We start from the raw sequence: 23,270 nt of genomic DNA on the forward strand, positions 1-23,270 counted from the left end.
TGAAATCAGTGCTGGCTCATCAAGTTGGTTATTTTTGGCTCTGTACATCAAAAGAAAACAGACCCTTGGCTGAATGGCCGAGTCTAATGTAATGAGTCTGTTTTATCAGTTTTATCCTCAGTGTTTGTTTGTCTGTGATGTCCTACAGTATGTCTCTTCTGTCTGCATGCAGGAGTCTCCTCAGGTCCTGTCTCCCTGGTCTGAATCTATGACCCAGCTAATGAAGAGATTAGATCAGCTCAATCTGGACATAGAGGAAGCTCTCAGCGCTGGCTCTTCCCCCTCCGACACACCCAACACCGCCCGGAGACACACCACTAATGATAGAGCATCTCTGCAGGTCACTCTTGCTTTGTTTCTCATTAAATATAAAGTATGAAGTTTGTTGATAAGTAATCATTTAATGGGAAATATATTGCCTTAGCTTTTTTGAAATGTGCATAATCTTTTTAGCTTCTGGATTTTATCCAAATCACATTTAATCAATTTTCTATTCTATTCTATGATCCAGAAAGCATGACTATTTTTATAGTTTTACATTGTTTTTTTATTTATATTTTTGTCTAATCAGAATATATATATATATATTCTGTATCTCGTTATGTGCACATACAAATATAATTGTCTTATATTTATGGAAATATAATTTGAGTGAATATTTATATTAAATTATTATATTATTGTAAATAAATATTAATTATTATTTTTGTATATTAAAATAACTTATTTACTTATGTATATTCTTTAGTTCTATTCTTAAAACATATATATATATATATATATATATATATATATATACACAGTGGGTACAAAAAGCATTCAGACCCCCTTAAAATTTTCACTCTTTGTTATATTGCAGCCATTTGCGAAAATCATTCAAGTTCATTTTTTTTCCTCATTAATGTACACACAGCACCCCATATTGACAGAAAAACACAGAATTGTTGACATTTTTGCAGATTTATTAAAAAGAATAACTGAAATATCAGTATTTAGTAGGAGCACCCTTTTGATCTAATACAGCCATGAGTCTTTTTGGGAAAGATGTAACAAGTTTTTCACACCTGGATTTGGGGATCCTCTGCCATTCCTCCTTGCAGATCCTCTCCAGTTCTGTCAGGTTGGGTGGTAAACGTTGGTGGACAGCCATTTTCAGGTGTCTCCAGAGATGCTCAATTGGGTTTAAGTCAGGGCTCTGGCTGGGCCATTCAAGAACAGTCACGGAGTTGTGAAGCCACTCCTTCAATATTTTAGCTGTGTGCTTAGGGTCATTGTCTTGTTGGAAGGAAAGCCTTCGGCCCAGTCTGAGGTCCTGAGCAATCTGGAGAAGATTTTCATCCAGGATATCTCTGTACTTGGCCACATTCATCTTTCCCTCGATTGCAACCATTCGTTCTGTCCCAGCAGCTGAAAAACACCCCCACAGCATGATGCTGCCACCACCATGCTCCACTGTTGGGACTGTATTGGACAGGTGATGAGCAGTGCCTGGTTTTCTCCACACATACCGCTTAGAATTATGCCAAAAAGTTCCATCTTGGTCTCATCAGACCAGAGAGTCCTTCAGGTGTTTTTTTTAGCAAACTCCATGGGGGCTTTTATGTGTCTTGCACTGAGTAGAGGCTTCCGTCGGGCCACTCTGCCATAAAGCCCTGACTGGTGGAGGGCTGCAGTGATGGTTGACTTTCTACAAGATTCTCCCACCTCCCGATTGCATCTCTGGAGCTCAGCCACAGTGATCTTTGGGTTCTTCTTTGCCTCTCTCACCAAGGCTCAGTTTGGCCAGTTTGGCCAGACTGCCAGCTCTAGGAAGGGTTCTGGTCATCCCAAACATCTTCCATTTAAGGATTTTGGATGCCACTGTGCTCTTAGGAACCTTAAGTGCAGCAGAATTTTTTTGTAACCTTGGCCAGATCTGTGCCTTGCCACAATTCTGTCTCTGAGCTCTTCAGGCAGTTCCTTTGACCTCATGATTCTCATTTGCTCTGACATGCACTGTGAGCTGTAAGGTCTTACACATAGACAGGTGTGTGGCTTTCCTAATCAAATCCAATCAGTACATTCAAACACAGCTGGACTCAATTGAAGGTGTAGAACCATCTCAAGGATGATCAGAAGAAATGGACAGCACCTGAGTTAAATAGTCACAGCAAAGGGTCTGAATACTTAGGACCATGTGATATTTCATTTTTTCTTTTTTAATAAATCTGCAAAAATGTCAACAATTCTGTGTTTTTCTGTCAATATTGGGTGCTGTGTGTACATTAATGAGGAAAAAATGAACTTAAACGATTTTAGCAAATGGCTGCAATATAATAAAGAGTGAAAATTTTTAAGGGGGTCTGAATACTTTCCATACCCATTGTATATATATATATAAACCCTTGCTAAGTGTACTGCATTAAACTAACTTAGACTTGTTATAGTACCTTCATATCATTGCTCTTTTGTTGATTTTGATTGCTTCCATTGTCCTCATTTGTAAGCCGCTTTGGAGAAAAGCGTCTGCTAGATTACTTAATGTTATGTAATGTATATATATATATATATACATAAATGTACACAGTACATATACATTTATTATGTAAACAAAAACTTTTATTTTAAAAGTTAAACGTGATTAATCATTTGACAGCATTAATATATATATATATATGTATGTGTGTGTGTGTGTACTGTATATAGTTGAGATCAGTTGACATTCATACTTTTGTGTGTAGATAACTGATAAGAATTCAGTTTGAAGTTGCTTGATGTGCCAGTGCATGGCGTCTGTTTGTGACATGGGTTAGATAGAATGTGCTCCATGCTGGCAGAGACTAGAGCAGACTGGTGACACTGACACAGAGCTCCATTGTCTTAGGAGCTTGCCATGGGGAACTTTCAATGCTGTTTCAAAAAAGCCTCATGCAAACTCGCGACATAACCACCCTGTAGCCAGGGTTCACAGCAAGACACAAAAGTGCCTTTTGGTTCCTCAAGACAGCGATGTCTTGTGCTTGCAGTCTGTTGTTCTGTTTGTATCACTATGTCCATTCGTGATACTTAGCGGAATGGCATGGTGGTTTCAGATGCCTCACGACACCCTAGTCACCCTAGAGACTAGATTTACTGTTGCATGTTATTCTGGACAAGGTCATAATTTTTTCGTTTTTGTGCTTTTTAAAATGTTCTGTTTAATTTGTGTCTCTGCTACTGACCGCTTCTTTTTTTTTTCTCATAGTCATCTCCAGAGGTCATCCATTCCAGACAAAATGTGTCCTGTCCCACGCTAAAATCTCTTGTGCTGTCGTTGCAGAGTGGAGCTGTGGGGGTGAACAAGTCCCTCAACTGGAACAACATGGCCAGAAGAACCGACACGAGGGAATGGCACAGCCAAGAAAGACTTGCTGGAGCCACTTCCTCTCTGGGGAGATCACATGGTAAAAAGACAGAGGTGAGTGTTTGAACTTAGTAGGATTTCTGTTTGTTTTGCATTGAATTGTTTAGTTTGTGGTTAGTCGCTGTCAATTTAAAAAATATATGATGTATATACAGAAATAAGTTATGGGTTCTTGCATTTTTAGTATCTGTTTTAGTTTCAAATCTGAAGAGTTGATCAGTATGTAGACCATGTGATCAGTTGCTTAGCTTTGCTCTGTGAAGTGTTTCCTAATGAACATGCTGTGTGTCAGTGACTAGGGCACACATTAATTCCAAGAAGTTTCTGGGGTTGAGGTTGATGTCCTGGGATTGCATTTCTAATGGCTTTTCTGCATTAGTGGGACTACGTTAAATAGATTTTCCTTTGCTAATCCAAACAGGATTCTGGAGAATTAAATTAATGAATTCAAAGCGACACCAAAGGAAGTCTTTTAACGGGCCATTTAAGGCCATCACATCTTGTTTCCAAATCAGTGTATCTTAGCTTAACCAGTGATTTTTAAACATCAAAAAACAGGATTTAAAAACAAATTATTAGCAGTTTCAATGTAAATGCTCCATCCTTTTACAAAATATAAGCAATTGTTCAAAAAGTTTGGAATATTTCAAATACGTCTTTTGTACTTATCAAGGTTGCATTTATTTAATCAAAATTTCTGTTAGATTTTTAAATTTTATTGCTGTTTAAAACAACATTTTTTCCATTTCATTATATTTGAAAATGAAGATTATTCAGCTGATAGCTAAGATGAATGTCTTCAGTGTCACATGGTCCTTTAGAAATCAATCACACTTTTGACCGCAGTGTACATGCATAATTTTAAATTAAGCAAAATTAAAGGTTTCGCATTCTTTGGTTTTGATTGGTCGAGATCTCACATTTACTACATAGAAGTAAAAGTATGCAGTTTTTCCAAGAGTATAAGGTTTAATTTCTAGTTGTATATAACTTTTAAACATTTGGAGTTGGTGTGTAACCGGAAAAAGCATTTTTGGAGAGAATGTATGTGTCCTACTGTTTAGAGGAAGTATAGAGAGCAACTGAGTGATTTACAAATTCGGGGCTCATTTGAAAGATAGTGAAAGGAATGTTCTATAATTCTGGAAATGAATCTGACATACAAAGGATGGAAAATAAGACTCTTCACAGATGATGGCCACAGCTGATTTACAGCTGTTTTAGTCCGGCTTTGGATTAACCGCAATTTATGGTGGACTTCATGGTCCTTTGTCTCAAGCCACCCTGGTGTGCAAAGACATAGAAAACAAACAATCTCCAGCTCTTTTTTTTAGCTCATCGTGAATATTTTTCATTTCAAAGGAACGCACTCTCTTGCATTGGGAGCCCTGCTAAAGGCCTCTGGCAGGGATCTGGGAGGTGATGGTGTTTGTTAGAGTGTGTGAGAGCGCAGGAGAGAGAGAGTTAAAGAGGGTAATTGGATTGGAGTGGGTAATAGAATGAAATTTGGCTTTGTGCACTTTGACAACATTAAGTCTTGAGGTTCTTGGAGAAGATTAGCAGGTCAAAAGCTCCAGAGGCATGTGGAGGCCTTCGGTCCGCTGGAATGAATGTAGGCCACCCTCATGTAGATAACAAATCAAACTCTGAAAGCTCCATTGGCATTTTACCAACTGTCTTCTAACATTAACACAGTTTGTGATTCTCACCAAGCCTGTTATCCTCTTTCACCTCTTGTTGTTGTACACTGTGAAAAACGTCCATTATTTTAACTGTAAAAACTAAAAATGCTACAGTACAAACCTTTTAAATGGTTTACGGTAAGTTCCTGTATAATTTACAGTTGCATTTCAAATTTTGTTTGAATTTGATGTTTTTTCTTTGAAATAACTATGTTTCTTCTTAGTTTTTTCTTATTTGTTATGTTTATTAGGGTTGTATGTTACATTTAATGTTGTTAAATAATGTTTATTGCATATTTCAGTTTAATGAGTCTCACCATGATGGTGTTTAGTGTTTGTGTGAATCACCCTGTGCACATTTAAAAGCTGCTTGTGATGGGCTTTGGTTCATCACGTGACTTTCTCATCATCACCTGCATTTGGTGGTTATCAGTATATTACAATGGTACAAAACAGATATCACAGTCGTTCAGTAGGTTGGTATATTAACATTATATCAGTTAATTAAATTACGGTATTTAAGTTTAAAATTTAAGTTTTAAAACTATTTTTTACGGTAGAACTCTGGCAACCACAGCTGCTGTTATTTTAGGGTAACTTTTATGTTTTTGTTTTTCTTTTTATAGTATATATATATATACATATATATATATATATATGAATTTGTGTAAAAACTTTTAAAATTAGTGAATGAATGAAGCATAAGACTGAATGAAGAGTAAAAACGGGGTAAAAATTATGTAATTTAGATTTCAATATATTTCTTTATTGTTTGTTTTTTATATATTGTACGTGTATAATTTATTTAAGCTATATAATTGTTATTTAACAAATTTAGATTATGAATGTTTGTGTATATATGTATGTTATAGTTTTTTATAGATTTGTTTTGTATAATATTTTTATTTACATATAAAATATAGCATACAACTGTCACGCCCATGGACTGTCTGTGTGTGTTTTTTCTCCCCACATGCTACTTGTGACTCAGTTTCTCCCATGTGTGATTGTCTCATTTGGTACAGATGTGTCTCGTTCATTACCTAGTTTAGTTCTGTATTTAAAGTGTTGTCTACCTTATGTTCTCTTGTCCAGTGTTAAACATCTTGATGTGCTTACGTGTGTCTCCAGCCTGCTGTGTTTCCCTGTGTTTGGATTATTAAAGACAGTTTTTTTATGATTATCCCTCATCTCCACATTCCTTGCTCCTCTCTGTAGCAATCGTGGCAACGACATATATATTGCATATTATTAGCTAATGATATAAATATCTAATAAATACTGTGTATTTATTAATTTGTGCAAATTCTTCTTGATAGTTCTAATCAAATTAAATATTTTCTCAGTTTCTTTTATGTATATATGTGACCCTGGACCACATTTTTAAATTAAGATTTATACATCATCATTTATACGTCTTTAAAGTTGTCGAAATGAAGTTCTTAGCAATGAATATTACTCATCAAAAATTAATTTTTTATATATTTATGGTAGGAAATGTACAAAATATCTTAATGGAACATGAACTTTACTTAATATCTTAATGATTTTTGGCATAAAAGAAAAATCTATAATTCTGACCCAAAAAAAATATTTTTGGCTATTGCTGCAAATATACTCCAGCGACTTAAGACAAGTTTTGTGGTCCAGGGTCACATATTATGTACATGTATGTTATATTATATAATTTTTGGTGTTATATATTTGTAAATTCTTCTTTCTGACTATTCATATCTTTTACAGTACTTAACATTTTAATTATATTTAACCTAAAATTCTAAATAACAATAGTTGATTATATACAAATCAAATTAATATGATGAATAATAATAATAACAACAATAATAGCAATAGTACATTTTGCCATTTTTATGTTTTTAAAAATATGTCTGTTTTTTTTATTTTATTTGAGTTTTAATTATTTTACAACATCAAGTATAGTAAAATATATTAGGTTCAAATTCAAAAGCTATAGACATATCATTTACTTACTGTTCATGATTCAACATTGAATGCATGTTTATGCTGACACAGTGTTACGAGGAAGCTGTACGTCATAAATATGACTCACAAGGATCTAGGCCAAAGCAGCCCAATTATTTATTAGTGCTATAACATCAGCCACTGTGAAAGAGGTTGTTTCAGTCAATCACGTAACTACAACACCGCACCATACAGTTGACGCCGGCATAAAATCTTTAATGAAAACATACGGCTCAAAATGCTTGTTAACTTTGGAACCAGGTTTTATTTAGGATGTTGTAAGCCCCGGTTTTAATGTAGCTTCCATACTGTAAAGAACCCACACCAAATGTGCTCTGTCTGTAACGTTTTAAAGGGATACTGTATTTCACCTAAAAATAAAATTCTGTCATACTTTACTCACCCTAAAGTGGTTCCAAACCCTAGTGACTTTCTTGGCTCTGTGAAACACAAAAGAGATATTCCGAAGAAAAAAAAAAATGATATATATATTTCGTCCATACAGTGTAAGTCAGTGGGTTCCAAAGTTGTTTCCATCTTTCATTTTTAGATGAACTATCCCTTTAATTTGCTTGATTACATGTTGGTTGCTCACTCAGAATTGTTAAGTGGTTGAATCATTTTGTTTTCGCACAAATGCTTTGACAAAACTCTTTCCCACTGCTTCTAACCTATTCCTCACCCTCAACCCATTGTTGCTAAAGCCTGGAGGTGCTGGTGAGCGATGGGAAACTGAGTCTTCTCCATCCATCTGTGTGGAGGGTCCAAGCTGGCTCTTCAACTCCCTGCGGGGTCCTCGGTTGGGGCAGGAGAGGGGAGCTAAGCAGCTCAATAGGATGAAGATAGATTACGGGGCCAAGTGCAACTCAGGAGGCCAGGATTTGTTCTGCTCCAGCAGAGGTTAAGCCTCAGTTTGGGACGCTGGGTGAGGAGCGCCCCTGCAAAGTGTCAAAATACTGCTGGTTGAGAGGTCAATGCTGTGTGCGTTTGCTCTTTTTCTTTTCCTCTCGATTGTGTGGGATACTTTCCTTGTGAATCTACATAATCTTAATTTTTTTTGTACTTTGAGATCTTTTTTATGTCTGTTGATGTTTAGCAGAATACACAGAATACTAGGAACAACATGAGGTTGAGTAAATTACTGAATTTAAATTTTTGGGTGATACATTCAACCATTCAACTTTATTATATTATTATACTATTAGAACATGTGATCTGTTTTAAACACTGTATTGCATACATTATAATGACAGTATTAACATTCTTTAGACATGTGACCTCTCATACACTCATCGAAAACAATCATAACATCCTTCTTAAAGATTCCCAAAACATTTGCTCATCGGGGTTTGTAAATATAGCAGTATGTATGCCATCAGTGTGCAAGTTCACATTTCCTGTGACACAGGAGGCAGAAAAGAGAAAACTTTGTGTAAACACCATTCAGTGACTTGAGATTCCCCTGAAAGTTAATCTGCCTGCAGCAGGGGCGGACAGGGACCAAAAAGTGGCCCCGGACTTTCTGGCCCACAGCAGCCCACCACATCAAAACGCAAACGCCCCTGTTTTGATGTAATTTATTTATTTGATGTTTAAGTATACTGTTTGGGGATTTTAACCAATAGGGCAACTGATCCTCCATTGAAAAAAAAAAAAAAAGATAACCTGCGTGCTGCAGCTGTTCATTTAGCGACTCCTAGTGAGCGTTACATGTTCATCACGAGACAAACATTCTCCTAGAACTCACACTTTGCATTCAGTTAACAGATGCATGAATATGCGGTAATATAAGTTCATGATCCGATTCGTGAACAGATTATTCTCTTGAGTAAATCTTTTAAAATAATCATTTATTTTGTTTAACGAAAACATTGTGGAAACCAGTGGTTCACAAACTGGATAGATCTGAGGTGCAGGGCTCGCAAAATCGCTAGCCCGACGTCCAGGGGCTATTGTGTTTTGCAGTCGGGCTCCAAAATGTATCACTGCTCTTCCCGACGGGCTATCGTGAATAGCGATTTAAAATTCGCGTTGTTCACTCGCTTGGAGGGGTGAAATGTATCGTAGTTGATCGTTTTCACTTGTTTCTAAATCTTGCTGATTCAACTTTTTTAAACAATTTGCGCGCGTTCGAAGCTTGCGCGCACTCGTTCAAAGCACGCGCTGTGAGCAGCATTTCAGACAATGCGCGTACAAAGAATTAATTCATCTTTTGGGTATCGTAACTTCTGAATGAACAAATACACACACAATTATTTCAAAATAATTGTCTCTGCAAGTATTCTCGTAAACACAGTCGGTTATGTTTTAAGTGAACGTATACAGTGGCCTGCTGCTCAGAGAAATTCGCTGTACCAGATGAATCTGTCTCTCTCTAAATTAGACGAAAACGCGCTTGTTGGCTGCGCGATCGACTCACTCATCCATTTGCGTAGAAAAGAGATTTAATATTATGATTTCCGTCAATTAAAAAAAAAAAAAAATTTTTATATATATATATATATATATATTTGTGTACCGGGTGGGCCGGCCCACATTGGCTAGCGGCCCACCGGGAAAAGTCCCGGTGCTCCAGATGGCCAGTCCGCCCCTGGCCTGCAGTCATTCAGAGGTTACAGCTTCATTTGTTTAGTTATAAAATGCAATTTGATTCTCATCTACCTTTTATAAATATACCATGCTTTATACAGAACTTAAATACATCAGTTATCATCATTAACTAAAATATATATTTTATATATATATATATATATATATATATATATATATATATAAATAAAATAATGAAATATAGTACTGAAAAGCTAAACAGATTTTTTCAAATATGTATTTTCATTTATTTTAACTGGACGTATAATTAAAACTGAAACAAAAATATTAAAGCAATTAGAAATATGAAAAAACAATTAATAAAAACACCAAAAAATTACTAAAACTTTATAAAACTAAAATTTTATATTAATATATTATTTTATTATTACTATAAATATATATTATAATATTTTTGTATATTAACAGATATTTTTTTAAATTAATATATAACTTTATGACAAAAAACAACAACAACAAAAAAATATTAATTCAAATCAGTGAACTCTGAATGGTCATCATTGGAGAAAAATACCTTTGGCCACAGTTGGTATAGTCAAAACATCTACCAGGGGCTGACTGGGAAAACCTCTACCCCTTTGTGGTATGATGCCCATCTTTTTTCACTTCCCGTTGGCCAGACTGTTATGTGTGGAGCCTGTGCATGAAATGCACACACATTTACCCACGTACACATTGTACACGGTGATGCATGGACCTTTCACCACCACTAGCCTTGAGAGGCATTCTGGCAATGAGCCTAAAAGCAGAACAGCTCTCAAAGCAGGTTTTAACATATACAGCACTTTCAGAAGCTACAACACTGAGGTGCTTATTCAACTTCCCTGTGTTTCCTTTAAAAGCAGGACTAATTTGGGAATAGGTTTGATCCTACGTTATCCTTCCCTTTTAAGTCATCTTTCATTTCCTCAATTGCTCAACCCTGCTTTTTTGTTTCCTTTTCAGAAAACAGACACAGGCTTGTGCAAAAACATGATATATATATATATATATATATACATTATACATTTACTACATGCACAGATTCCACATTGAACAGATGAGATACATCAGATAAGTCTTGTCCGCAACTTCACCCGTGACAGTGACCTATTCCTTCTTTTCTCCTTCATAACTGTGAATTTCACTAAGACTGTTTTTGTCATAACACAGCCAAGACCCTGCGTCATGCTAGCTGAATTTCTTTGACGTTCTCTAGATGTTAACTTCAAAAAAATACCACCAACTCAGCCGCCCACCTCAGTTTGGAAGATGGATGGTCCACGGCCTGATAGCCCAAACAGACCTTCTGTTGGAACACCAACAAAAGCATAAAACAACAGACCCAATTTTGGGTTTGGAGGGGTTGGGAGGGTTGGAGTGGGGGGGGGGCTGAATGTGGTGGGGAATGAGGGAACTAGATGGAACATATTCCAGTGGATTGAGCAAGGCTGAAGAAGGAAGCTAAATATAGAAAAGTTGTCCTGCTGCAGGGGGTTTCATGGAATGCAAGATGGATGAGGCTTTGCTCTCGGGACCACATCTGGCCCGCCCGAGCCCTTTGGGGTCACTTTGAAGTGGATGCCGAAGGGCTTTTATTGTACTTTACAGCACATACTTTCTCTCTTATCCCTCAATTTTTTATCTTTCACTTTATCTCATATTCGCCATCATTTTAAACCCTTAAATTGTTCTGGCTTCATGTTTTGTAAAATGCCTTGTAACAAGGATATTGTGAGTACATAGTAAAGTATTTTAGAATGATTGAGAATGTGATTCTGTTTACTTTATATAGATTCCTGGTCTTATTGTCGACGATTCATCTGTGCAAGTTATTTAGAAGAAAATAAAAGTGTTTGTCTTTCACTGTGACCGAAATCAAATACTGTATAGTAGGTGCTAAAGCTGCATGAAAATCGTTAAAGGATTTCAATCTCAATTCAAAATTGTGTTCACACTGCCACGTGTAGAGAGAGCAGATACCACATAACAGTGTTGTGCATGAACGCGTTCAATGAATGACGTTCACTGAACACGTTCATATTTTTGCCGAACGCTGAACTGAACGAATCACTTTTCATTCAATGAACGTGAACGAGAGCGGCGCTCACTCTGGCAGGAATGAACAGCACGCGCAGTTCACGTTCACGCTCATTTAAGAAGTCAGGTTATACCAGGGCTTAATTTGAGCCGGAACATGTTCCGTCACCTCCGACATTGGATCCGGCACCTCCTGTGTCACTAAATATAATTGCCTAAATGAAAAAAAAAAAATGTTTGTGTAGTGTTCAATGTTTGTGACACATGACAGGGGAAAAATGTCAAAAAGTTTTTTGTACAGATAAATCCAGCATCTGAAATTGAATGCTATGTTTGTTTATTAGAGCTATATGCTGTATAATTTTCAGTTTTCAGAGCTATTCAATTAATTTGGACAAATATAAGTCAGGAAGAGTTAGAAAAAAAAATATTAATGAATAATATAATATGGCATTGTCATTGTTTACTCATTGTTTACTGTCTTTTGAGGATGCTAGAATGTGTTGGTCCAGTATTTCACATTGAGCAGGGTAAGGTCATCTTAAGTTAAGTTGTTCAGCTGCTAGCTGTTAATTTTCTTTAGACAAATATAATCAGGAAGATTGTTTTATTATAAATGAATATAAATGGCATTTCCATCGTTTACTCACTGTTTACTTCCTTTTGAAGGTGTGAAAATGTGTTGGTTGAGTATTGCACATTGAGCAGGGTAAGCCCAAGCTAATTTGACATTACAGTACATGACTACTTTGGTCTGGTTTACATAGTTACTGCCGTTCAGAATATGCTAGATTTTTGTCAGTAGACTGATCTTTTCCCTATGAACCTGAATATACTTTTTTTTTAAGTCCTGGGTAATTTGGTTCATGCTGGCTAAATAAAAGTTTCACTGAACATACAGTATACCTTGACTGCACCTTGTATTTTCCAATTTCTACATATCATGATTACACATTATTTAAGGGGTAAATATATTCTCTATCTCAACATTATTTTTCTCCTGGCTATAATAATTGTCTCTTGTTTATTGGTACAATAATTTTGATTAGTTTTGGAGTGGCAGTGATTTGCAGCTGGTAATAGATGGTAAAGAGGTTCTATTGAGTAAGATAGTGGCCTATCTTAAAAAGAATTTAACAAATGAACATGAACTGGTTCGTTTTTAGATATGTGAACTTAGTTCATTTAAAAAAAAAAAAGAACTATGATCATGAACTAGTTCATTATCATCTATGTGAACTGAACTTTGAGCTAGTTCTTTTTTAAGTATGAACTTAAATTAATTAAACATTTTTGAATAGAATGAGGTAATTCATATTTTGTCACAGCCTCGTGAAAATCATGATTCTCAATTTATTCCGAATTGTGCAGCTCTAGTAGGTTCTATATTTGCTTTGAAACTTGCTTTGCACCCATTAAAAAAAAATATACATATATAGTGTGAATGTATTTCGGATGTACTACATCTGCCATGTTGTCATTATAATGTGACCTTTGGCAATTGTGTAGCTTCAGTGTAATTCACAAATACTTTCTGTGGCATCATGGGATAGTAAAGTGTCCACCAGATGCACACTTTAGAATCTCGGCAGATGTAGTAGGTCATCCGGTTACTTTTCACCTGATGTTTTATGCATATCGCATAAAGTTTTTTGCCTACTCTATAGTATGGAATTAGGTCTATTTTGAATGCAGGGTTTGTAATTTTTTTTTTAAATGTCTGCCTCTGAAATGCCCTTTCTTTTTGGTTGATGGCACAGCTCAATCTTATTAATTGTTTATTGTGCCGTTTCTCTCTGAAATTAGTTTTGGTAGTAAAATGGGTTGCACCATTGGATGTTGGCTTTAAAGGAATAGTTCACCCAAAATGAACAGTTATCAACATGTTCCACACCTGTAATGAGTTTCCTTCTTATGTTGAACATAGAAGAAGATATTTTGAAGAATGCTGGTATTAATTAAAGAGTAGATAGTCCCATAGTATATCTTTCCCTACTATGGAAGTCAGTGGGGACTAACAACTGTTTCATTCTTCAAAATTCTTCAAAATATCTTCTTTTGTGTTCAACATAAGATAGAAACTCATAAAGATTTGGAACAACATGATGGTGAATTTTCACATTTGGGTGAACTATTCCTTTAAATGAGTCAGCTTAGGCCAGTCAAGTTTCACATGGAACATGTGTGTAATATCAAACATGTATTTGAGAATCTCCAGTGCAGTGAATAGTATGATAGATGTTAGTCATGCATGCCAAATAAAACCACTAAAAATGAATTGTAGGGGAATCCCAGACATACAAAAATACATCTTGAACTTCAAGAGCTGTGTTATATAGCATGATCCAAAATCTCCAACAGCTCATAATTCAGAATCAGCCCAAATTATGTTTTTGAATCTTTATGTATTGGTACCATTGCCTCTGGAAATTACAGCATCTGTTTTCCTTTTGCTGCGTTAGGATCTTGTATCTCATTCTGAGCCAATGCAGTGTCACCTGCGCAGTTCGTTTTCCTCAGTTTCCCCTTTAGGCATTATTTTTCATCTGTCTATCTATCCAATATTTTTGACTGAGAAATGATTATACTTGTAATCCTGTCAGCCTTAATCATTCACACAGAGGAATCCTGAAATTCCAAGAAAATTACACATTTCCCAGAAAGGCGCTCATTAGTATATAGACCACATGTGTCAAAACGACATTCCCTATACTTTCTTGTTTTTTTTTTTTTAGTGTTAGCATTCCATTTCTTTACTTGAAGATCTTGGCATTGATTTTGTCCTTCAGTTTGCTGTCTGGTTGATTGACTGATGTGAGGATATTTCAGTGTCGTATGTTTTAGTCCTGATCTGTTTTTGTAAGTTGGCTCTTCCTAAAGCTAGTCATCATTCACTGATGCTTAATTACATGTCATGTACATGAAACTTTGAAACACAGCAGGACTTTACTTGTGCTCATGCTCTTTCTTCCTAAAATTCACAGTAATCCTTTGCAAACCTGTTTTGAGAGGCGACATTCCAGTAAGCAGCACGCTAGTCTTGTTAAAAATAACATGTAATATACATACCAAGAAAGGGTCTCCCTTTACAGTTTTTCACGCACTGCTTAAGCTGGTTTATGAGTGTAACACCCTCAGTTGTACCTTGCATTTGAACACCATAACTCTTTGAGATGTGCAGTTAAAATTCAACCCCTCATTGCAAAATCTCACAGCCTATAAGCAACCATGACATCATCTATCATTTCCCCTCTTTCCGCTGTGTTTTTCAGACCCAGATCTGATTAAACAGAGGCAGAGGGCCTCAGTGTACATTTACAGCTGAGGGAATTCTTGAACAATGATCAACAGGCACTTCAAACAGCTCATAATGTGTTGGATTACACTAAAGTTACTTGTGTTTTGTTGGTTGCTGTGATTCCAGACAACACATCTGCTTCCTTTCAATGTAAAACACCCCAAACCTTTTGAGACCCAACAAAACATCATTTTTTACATTGTTGTTGTGTTTAGTAGACATCTGCTGCTTCAGCTACTGAAATAAGCCATTCATCTGGGTCTGCTCACTCAGACAAGGCGGGAACAAATTGTGCAATTTTGCATCAGTCTTAAAGGTTTGACATTACCGAATTGAGTCTTCTTTTTGTGCAAGGTTCGGTTTTCAACTTTGTACATTTTGTGGAAACATTTTCATGTATCTTTAGTTTTTAACTATGCACAATATAGTATACATGTATAATATGCAGTTATAATAAGTGAATTATTTCATAGTGTGCTATTATTATTATTTTTTTTTTTCATGGTGTTGTAGTTTATTAATATTTATGTTGATGTTTGTACACACACACACACACACACACACACACACACACACACACACACACACACACGCGCGCACACACACACACACACACACACACACACACACACACACACACACACACACACACACACACACACACACACACACACACACACACACACATATTTTTGAAAAATCAATGCACATGAGAGTACCATGATATCTTTCACAGGGCACATGATACCTGAGTGTAGAGGCAGAAAGGTGAAACTAGAAAACAGGCCTCTTATGGATTACAGCTGGAATGTTGGACATGACCCTCTCTCTAAACAAGTAGCACTTTCTCTCTTGGCTAAGCAAGAGCACTGTAAATCATAGTGTCCCAGGTCAATGTACCATTCAGCAGATCCGTGGGAGGAAATTCAATGGTCAGGTGTTGATTTTATTCACTGTGGGAGAGAAGCAATACATTAGGTCCTTTGTTTTGATGCTTCATGAGACCGTTTTACGTGATATGGTTACAGTTAAGAAAATATTAATTCAACCTTGATGTATGTTTTTAAACAGATTTCATTTTTTGTTTTCAGATGTCCATCAAGAAGAGGCATGGAAATGCAGGTGAGTACACGTTTTCCTTTATATTTCAAATTGTGCTGGCAATAAGACATGTTTGGATGTAACAGACACAGTATTTTGAATTTATAATACTGGGTAAATGCGTTTGATATTGTTTGCTCGATGAGGTTTTAAAAGAAGCTCTTTGAATGCAATTTCTGAATGTTATAGGCCTCTATAAACTTCTAGATTATAGATATTATGTCCTACATCTTTGCTGTAATCAGTGGATACATTCACTAATTAGGCCGGCTCATTGTGGAGCCGTGTAATACTCTATCTGGTTTTTAATGAGAGGTTGTCTGAATTGCTGCTTAACGTAATTAAATTACTAAAAAAGTCATTTAATTAATAATAATTTAATAAAGTCATAAAGTGTGCAATCGCGAGACAGCTTGAACATCCTAGTCTTCAGTGCTCAAACTTGTCTCTTGTCTCAAATCTCTTGTCCCGAGATTTGCCCGGAGCGTGACTAATTCAAGGATAAAACAAGATTCTTGTTTTGTTATCCTGGACTGGAATGGGCTTACCTTTCATTTTTACTGATGTCGCAGTTTGAAATCTCACAATCTCACATTTCTAATATGTTCCCGGGCAGTGTTTTGCTGTGTGAACTTACTAACTGTATTTACAAGTTAAATAATTTTTGTTTTTTTGTAAACTTTAAGTGAAAATGAAACTTTTTATGGACTGAATTTACAGGATAGCAGGAACAGCTATGTTGAGGAGAAATATGGTGGAAAAAAACAAAGAAAGAGAAAGAAATAAACAAAAAAAGAGGGAAAGAAAGATAGAACGATGGAATGATGGAAAAAATTATAAATAGAAATGGAAAGAAAGCAAGGAAATATGGAAGTAAGAAAGAAAGGAAGGATGGCTGGATGGAATGATAAAAAGAAAGGGATGGAAAAAAGCAAGAGAAATATGGAAGGATGGAAAGAAGGATAGAAAGAAAGGGATGGCAAAATGGATGGAAAGAAAGGGATTGGAAGAAGGAAAGAAATATGGAAGGAAGCAAAGAAAGGAATGCAGAAGGAAAAAAGGACGTGAAGAAAAATGAAAGATGGAAAGACAAATGGAAAGAAAGAAACGTAAGAAAGGAAAGAAAGAAATGCATAAGAAAAAAAGAAAAATAACAATGGGTCTAAGGTAATACAAAGGAAGGATAAGAGAAGAAAAGGAAGAAAGGAAAAAAGAACAAAAGGAGGGTAAAATATGTGAAAGAGAAAGAAAGAAATTTGTAAGAAAAAAGAAAAGAACAATGGGACAAAGGTAATACAAAAGAAGTATAAAAGAAAGAAAAAGAAGAAAATGAAAGAAAAATAACAACAAAAGGTAAAAAATGACTGAAAGAATGAATGAATGAATGAATGAATGAATGAATGAATGAATGAAATATGTAAGAAAAAAGATGATAACAATGGGACAAAGGTTATAAGATAGGTAAGGAACAGATATAAAAAAGAAACAAATGAAGAATGAAAAAAGAAATATGGAAGTAAAGGGGAAAAAATTACAAAATGAAAAAAAAACAAGGGAACAAAAAGAAAGATGGAACAAAGAAAAGAAAGCAAGAAATAAAGAAGAAAGGAAGGAAGGCAGAAATAAAGAAAAGCAGAAAGAAAGTGAGTTTAATATTTGTTTTCTCCACATGATAAAACATCTGTTATACTCTTTCTTTTCTCAGTCCTTTCTCTTTTTTTCCTCTCGAGGTCCCACTAAAGGCTGGTACGGCATGAGTGACACAGACAGGTGCTCTTCTGTTCCTCTGAGTGTCTGGAGAATGTGAGGGACATAAAGCAGACCCTCATTTATAGCCCTATTTCTGTGTCCTGGCTTGCTGTGGGACCCTGTCAAAATTTGTAGGGCATACCATTGTTATGTTAGGCTGATAAGTAATATATGATTTACCTTGATGTGCCTACAGGCAAAAAAATAAATAAATATTATTATCATCATAAATTAATAATAATAATAATAATAATAATAATAATAATAATAATAATAATAATAATAATAATAATAATAAATAAATAAATAAATATCTTTCAGCTTTTTTTTATGGATCTGTCCACTTAGGATGTCACCATCACTTTTATTTAATCTAACGACTAACCATGTGTCTTCGATTGGATAGCGATGTTAATAGTAATAACAATGATGATGCTATAAAAGAAAAGCCCAGAGTGAAGGGCACATGTGGTGTAGTATTTCCCCCCTCTTATTTTACTGCAGGAGAGCCGTAGAGACTGCATGATGTCACTTTGTTACAAAGCCAGATGGCCGACCAGCTCCATAATATACTACACACCTCGTTAGAGTGACAGTCTCCAGAAAGACTCTGTCCAGACCTCGCTTACAGCCACTGGAGCATTTAGTAATGACTTCTAAAATTAAAACAGGCTATTTCCATCAGATCACTGTAAATGCTGTTATTTAAAGCTTTGTGCTGTAAATTTTGATCAGGGTTAAAAATCATGCCGTGGAGCAATGAGCAACAGTAGGTTTTGGTGACTATAAAAATCTGTTCAGTAATTGTTTGTAACCTTTAAGAGGAAAGCTATCTTGTCTTTTTTACCATTTGATTTGGTTGAAACAATGCAAACAAAAATTGCATTAATAGCTTTAGATTGGGCACATAGATTTAAATGAGCCACACAGATAATGAGAAACATTGGGACAACAACAAAAAACAGAGGTTGCTAGGTCACTGTTTGGGTGTCCTGCTCACATGAAGCAGACCACCATGTGAGTCACCTGTTCCACTATTTTAAAGTTTATTAACTAGGAGCCAGGCTTAAAATCTCTAGCTAGGATTTAGAAAAGCTTCAGTCATATAAATATAAAAAACTGTATGACTTACTGTCTTCCTTGGAATACAAAATAAGTTCTGTAAATCCCAAACACCATCCACAGAATCTTCCATTTTGGGGTGAACTGTGAACTGCTAACTATAAAGGGATCATTTAAAATTATAATTTTGAATATAACATTATTCTTTTCTCACCCTCAAGTTGTTCCAAACCTATATGAATTATTATCTTCTGTTGAATACAGAAAATATATATTTTGAGGAATGTAGGTAATCAAACAGTTGCTGGTAGACTTTGACTTTCATATATGGAAGAAAAAAAATACCATGGAAGTCAGTGGATACCAGCAACTGTTTGGTTACCAAATATCCTATTTTGTTTTAGACCGAAGAAAGAAAAATGTATAGAAGTTTGGAACATCTTGATGGTGTGTAAACGATAACAGGAATTTCCTTTTTTTTTGGTGAACTAACCCTTTAAAACTTAAAGACAGATTAAAACATTTAATTTCAGGCAAGACTTTATTAAGTAAACATTTCAATTTTGTTTATTTTGGCAAACTTTGACAATAAACTATTTTATCAAAACAATATCTTTTACTAGCCTATGAAGGTGTAGTGAAACAGTTTCCAAATGCCTTTGGATCCAAGAAACTTTGCGGCCTCATAACCAAGTCCATGTCTATAATGGTCACTCTGACCTATATCGGCCCTGTAGGGTCCTATAAACTGAAGTATCCTTGCGCCTCATAAAAGGCCATTAGCTCTGATTCAGACCAGTGCCAGACCCCTGTGAAGAACTCAAGAACTTCACTTTTTGGATTCCTTGACAATACATAAATTGCACATCCTCCCATGCACCAAAACCTTTATCTCTGAAGGGTTTGAAAGCTATACTCAAAGAAAGTTTTTATCCATGTCTAGACATGGCAGTTTCGATTGAGAGGCTAGTCTTATGACCAGATGTGAATTAATAATACATGTCTTATGCTGTATAAGGATCACCAGAGATAACATGACTTATACAGCAGATTGCTCACTTCTCATGTTTAAGAAACAGCATCAGCCAGACATATGGAAAAATACTCAACCCCTCTGACCCGCTTCATTTTTTTTCAGATGTTTGTCTTTCCTTAGATATAAACAGATAGTTTGACCTCTTCTCCATATTGCTTGAAATTGTGTTTTCGAAGAAAGCGTACACTAATCCTTTAACCGTTTAATATGTGGAGAAAATTTTTTGTTTGCAAAAAACCAAACCCACTCTGGAATTATTTGTAAGGAGACTAGACTGTATACATGTTTTCTTGTGTGCCATGAAACGGCTTTGACGCTTTGGAAGTGGCCATCCGTCTTTTTTTTTAAGTCGTTCAGCGCTGTTTTAAGAAATGCATGGTCTTTTTCTTATGGTAAACATCACCTTGTCAGACCTCCCGTCTCACAAAGAAAGACATGACCGAGAGGCAGAGTAAAAGGCGACCCAGAACTGTCATCTAGGGGCCACTGGTGCTGAAGCCAGAACCTGGACAGACAGTGCTGAACACGGAGTTCCCTTTCTCAGAGAATGTTGTTTTTCTGCTCTGACAGGGAAAACCCAAAGCCATTCAACAACTGAATGAAAACAAAGAGACTTAAGGGAGTTTGAAAACATACATTTACATTTACATTTTACATTTATTCATTTAGCTGACGCTTTTATCCAAAGCGACTTACAATTGCTATATATGTCAGAGGTCGCACGCCTCTGGAGCAACTAGGGGTTAAGTGTCTTGCTCAGGGACACACTGGCGGTTCACAGTGGATTCGAACCCGGGTCTCCCACACCACAGGCATGCGTCTTATCCACTGCGCTAACACCACCCCCACCCACATACATTTTCTACTCGGGACACTCTGTTCTCACATCAGTGTTAGGAAGATGATCTCAAAATGACCACAATGAAGATGTGTAGATCTATCTATCTATCTATCTATCTATCTATCTATCTATCTATCTATCTATCTATCTATCTATCTATCTATCTATCTTCTTTCTTTCTTTCTTTTGACATCGCAAAAGTTTTGTGCAAATCTGTAAAGGAAACACAGCTACTCACTAATCATTGCGTTGATTATACACACAACTTCTCATTTAAACTTTCCGCCTGATTCACAATGTGCATTTGCACATAAACTTGTTTTTATCCTCGTCCATAATGTTAGTGAATTTGGAGTATTCTAAATAAGCAACCACGTGCACAACATTAGTAATTTGCATAAAACACGCCCAGTCCATCTCCATATAAGGGCTTTACACGCAACCTTTCGTTTACAGCCTTTAATTACTCTTAACTAAGTCTAAATTCTCATCTAAGTTTTCTTAAATTTAGAATAACATTTTGTATGAAAGTTTTAGAAAATCATCATTTGTTCGCGAAAATGTTCGTACACTGGTTTCATGCACAAATTTGTGACTCATTCTTTCTATTGTTTGTTCATCCATCCATATCTGTCCATCCATCCACCCAGATTGAATTTGTCCTTAGTTGATTAGATAAAGCTGTAAAGTAGTTTTACCTCTTCAGATAAAATAAAAACCACTGCAGTTTAGAGCCAGAATTATGTTATATTAAACTGACTGCAAATCAGATTCTACTGAGAACAAAATGTCTTGCATCAGGGGCCATTGCATTAAAGTAAATAGAAAGACCCTGTACAAAAATGATGAAACTTCAACAGTCACTGTAAGGAAATTATCAGTCGGCCACTTTGGGTATGATGTATGTTATGTTTATATGCCTCATTGATTTTACGTTTCTGTTTTAGTTTTATCCTGCATCAATCACATCATAACGATCAATTTCATTCCCAACTTCATTGGTTATATCGACCCTGCAAAGCTAATTTAGCTAATGCAATTTGTATTGACCGGATATGACCAGAAGACTAAGTGCACATCAATCATCTGTAGCTCTCTCTCTGTCCTATAATGCTCAGCAAGCTACAACTTTCCTTTTTCTTATGCTTTGTCTTCTTTCCTCTTTCTGCTTCATTTTCTTTCCTTTTTTATTTGTCCATCTCCTAGTTCTTTGCCTTTCTGTTCCTTAGTTTTCCTTACTTTTCCCCATACTCTCCCTTTTCCACTTCATTTTCTTCCTTTTCCTTTCCTTTTCCCTCTTCCTTTCTTGTTCCCTTTCAACTGTATTCTAAATCTGCCAGCAGTGATTATGTAAACCTCCTAGACTGCCTGTATGTGTTCCTGATGATTCTCAAGGATCTTTTCTCTAGCCAGCTGCTTTCTACACTGGCTCTTTTTTTCTCATAGGGTAGCTGGCTCTTACTGGCCAGCGAGGGTGACCCCAACAGCTGCGGCTGCTCACCATGGAGTCCTGTCTGGCTGGCCTGTCTCAGTCTGTCTCTAAGGAGCCCTCTGTAATTGAGGCCCTTTCAAGACAGAATCCAGGAGAGCTATGCCTGATTTACTGTGAGATGAAAGGGAGTGAAGTCCTTGAAGGAAGCTGGTTGGTCTTTTTACAAATGATATTATATCGTAGGGTGTATATTTTCGCAAACTGCTTCCACTGTTGGAACCTATTGTGCTTGAAATTAGTGTGAAACTGTAAAAACAACCCAGCGCTAGAAGTTATTATTATGACCTTGGTTTCCACCACAACTTTCAAAATACTTGTGTCAAAAGAAATGAGTAGCTGGCTGCAGTCGCACATAGAAGCAAAAACAAATAAATACTGTTAGATCTTTATTTTCACTGTAAGCTGGCTGAGATACCTTTGAATGTAATAGTTTTATAGATAGTTTTTTGAACTAGACTAATAGGTAATGTGGTTTTTTGATTGGCAGCCAGAAGGTTTAGCTTTTCTTCTCTGTTCACAGCATTGAGCTTGCCTAATTGGAACAGACCTCTGGAAGCGCAGTTAAAGAGACAAGAGGGAACATACAGACTCAGTATCCTTCACAAATTGTAAAAAAAAAAAGAGAGAGAAACATTTGTGTAATAGCCTTTCAGCTTTAGTAAGCCCAAAATCTTCCATGACACCTCCATTTGGTCACTATGACTGAAATGAAACAAACCTTCTCAGTTTTCTGCAGAAAATCTGAGAAGATTTGGAGATGTGAAGATATTTTGGGTGGTTGCCATTGTTGTGTCTCTAAGATCTTTTAGAAAACCTGGAAACATCAGGGCATTTTAAAAGGAAGGGCAGAAGAATGTTATGGAAAAGTGAATTTCTTCTAAAAAGTGATTTTTTTCTTCTTCTAAAATAGCGTATGTCTTCATTTAGGAATTAGACTTTTTAAGTGCAATTTCTGTAAAGTATATATTTTTAAATCATTGTGTAGGCATCAAAAAACTGAAATGTCAGAAATTGT

General features: G+C 36.0%; 1 protein-coding gene across 2 annotated transcripts in view; it reads left to right on the forward strand.

Annotated features, from left to right (window-relative positions):
- LOC132107836 (stAR-related lipid transfer protein 13-like) overlaps positions 1-23,270 on the forward strand; it is an 82,857-nt gene that overhangs the window by 11,501 nt on the left and 48,086 nt on the right. For both annotated transcript variants that reach the window (XM_059514107.1, XM_059514108.1), the window contains exons 3-5: positions 173-340; positions 3,299-3,436; positions 16,066-16,096. In XM_059514107.1, coding sequence (XP_059370090.1) covers positions 173-340; positions 3,299-3,436; positions 16,066-16,096 — 337 coding nt within the window. The remainder of the gene's footprint in view (positions 1-172; positions 341-3,298; positions 3,437-16,065; positions 16,097-23,270) is intronic.

This window comes from Carassius carassius, chromosome 28, assembly GCF_963082965.1.
Source record: "Carassius carassius chromosome 28, fCarCar2.1, whole genome shotgun sequence".
In the NCBI taxonomy this organism is placed as follows: Eukaryota; Metazoa; Chordata; class Actinopteri; order Cypriniformes; family Cyprinidae; genus Carassius; species Carassius carassius.